The sequence below is a fragment of the Gavialis gangeticus genome, unplaced genomic scaffold, assembly GCF_001723915.1.
Source record: "Gavialis gangeticus isolate Ggan-Ray unplaced genomic scaffold, GavGan_comp1, whole genome shotgun sequence".
In the NCBI taxonomy this organism is placed as follows: Eukaryota; Metazoa; Chordata; order Crocodylia; family Gavialidae; genus Gavialis; species Gavialis gangeticus.
The window spans coordinates 9,107,107-9,107,876 of record NW_017729012.1 but is presented as its reverse complement, the minus strand read 5'-3'; the positions used below and the strand labels follow the sequence as shown (position 1 = coordinate 9,107,876).

Below are 770 nucleotides of genomic sequence, written 5' to 3'. Positions count from 1 at the left end.
AGTGGCGGAGGTGGCTGGAGCTGGCCTGAGATCAGCTTCCCTCCCCCCGCGACCATCGGCACACCTGCCTCCGGGCTTGGCCACCATCTGCCTCCCCCATGTAGCCTTGTCCCTACCCCGGGCGGCTTCTCCCCCCTCCTCCCCATGCCCGTGGGAGCCCCCGGGCCCGGGGGGGCCTGCGGCATGACAGCAGCTGCCCCCTCCCCCGGGGGCGGCAGGGAGGAGCGGGCCCGGCTGCCCCCCGTGAGGCGGGGGTCGCTGCTGGGGCTGTAGGAAGGACCCCCTCCCTCGCCCCCCGCCTCGGCTTCTCCTCGCTGCCCCCCTCCCGCCGGGCTTCATGCCCCCCAAGGACGATGGAGGTGGTGGGGGACTTCGAGTACAGCAAGAAGGACCTGATCGGCCATGGGGCCTTTGCCGTGGTCTTCAAAGGTCGCCACCGCAAGGTAAATGCGGCCCCGGGCTGGTTACACAACTGCCTCCCCCCCCCCCTTGCCCAGCGAGGAGAAGGCACCCCCTTCCCTGGGGAACGGGGGGGCTGGGGAGCAGGTCGAGTCGGGGGTTGGGGATGTGCGGTTGGGGGCACGGGGTTTTCAGCCCTGGTTTGCAGCTTTTCCCACGTTAAAAAGCAGAGCTCCACCCATCGACAGGTGTCCCGGCCATCCCTGGCTTTCCTGCTTGGCCCCGCACCTGGTCTCCCACGCCTCGATCTCCCCTTCTGGCTCGGGGAGGAAAAGATCGGGAGCTCTGCGAGCGAGTCGCATGTTCGCGGG

At 69.6% G+C, this 770-nt stretch overlaps 1 protein-coding gene across 1 annotated transcript in view; it reads left to right on the top strand.

Annotated features, from left to right (window-relative positions):
- The first annotated feature begins 9 nt into the window (after positions 1-9).
- The window catches only part of ULK2 (unc-51 like autophagy activating kinase 2), a 67,969-nt gene continuing 67,208 nt past the window's right edge, over positions 10-770 (top strand). Inside the window, exon 1 of the mRNA XM_019511173.1 lies at positions 10-443. Within this exon, the coding sequence (XP_019366718.1) occupies positions 354-443 (90 nt within the window). The 5' untranslated portion in view covers positions 10-353. The remainder of the gene's footprint in view (positions 444-770) is intronic.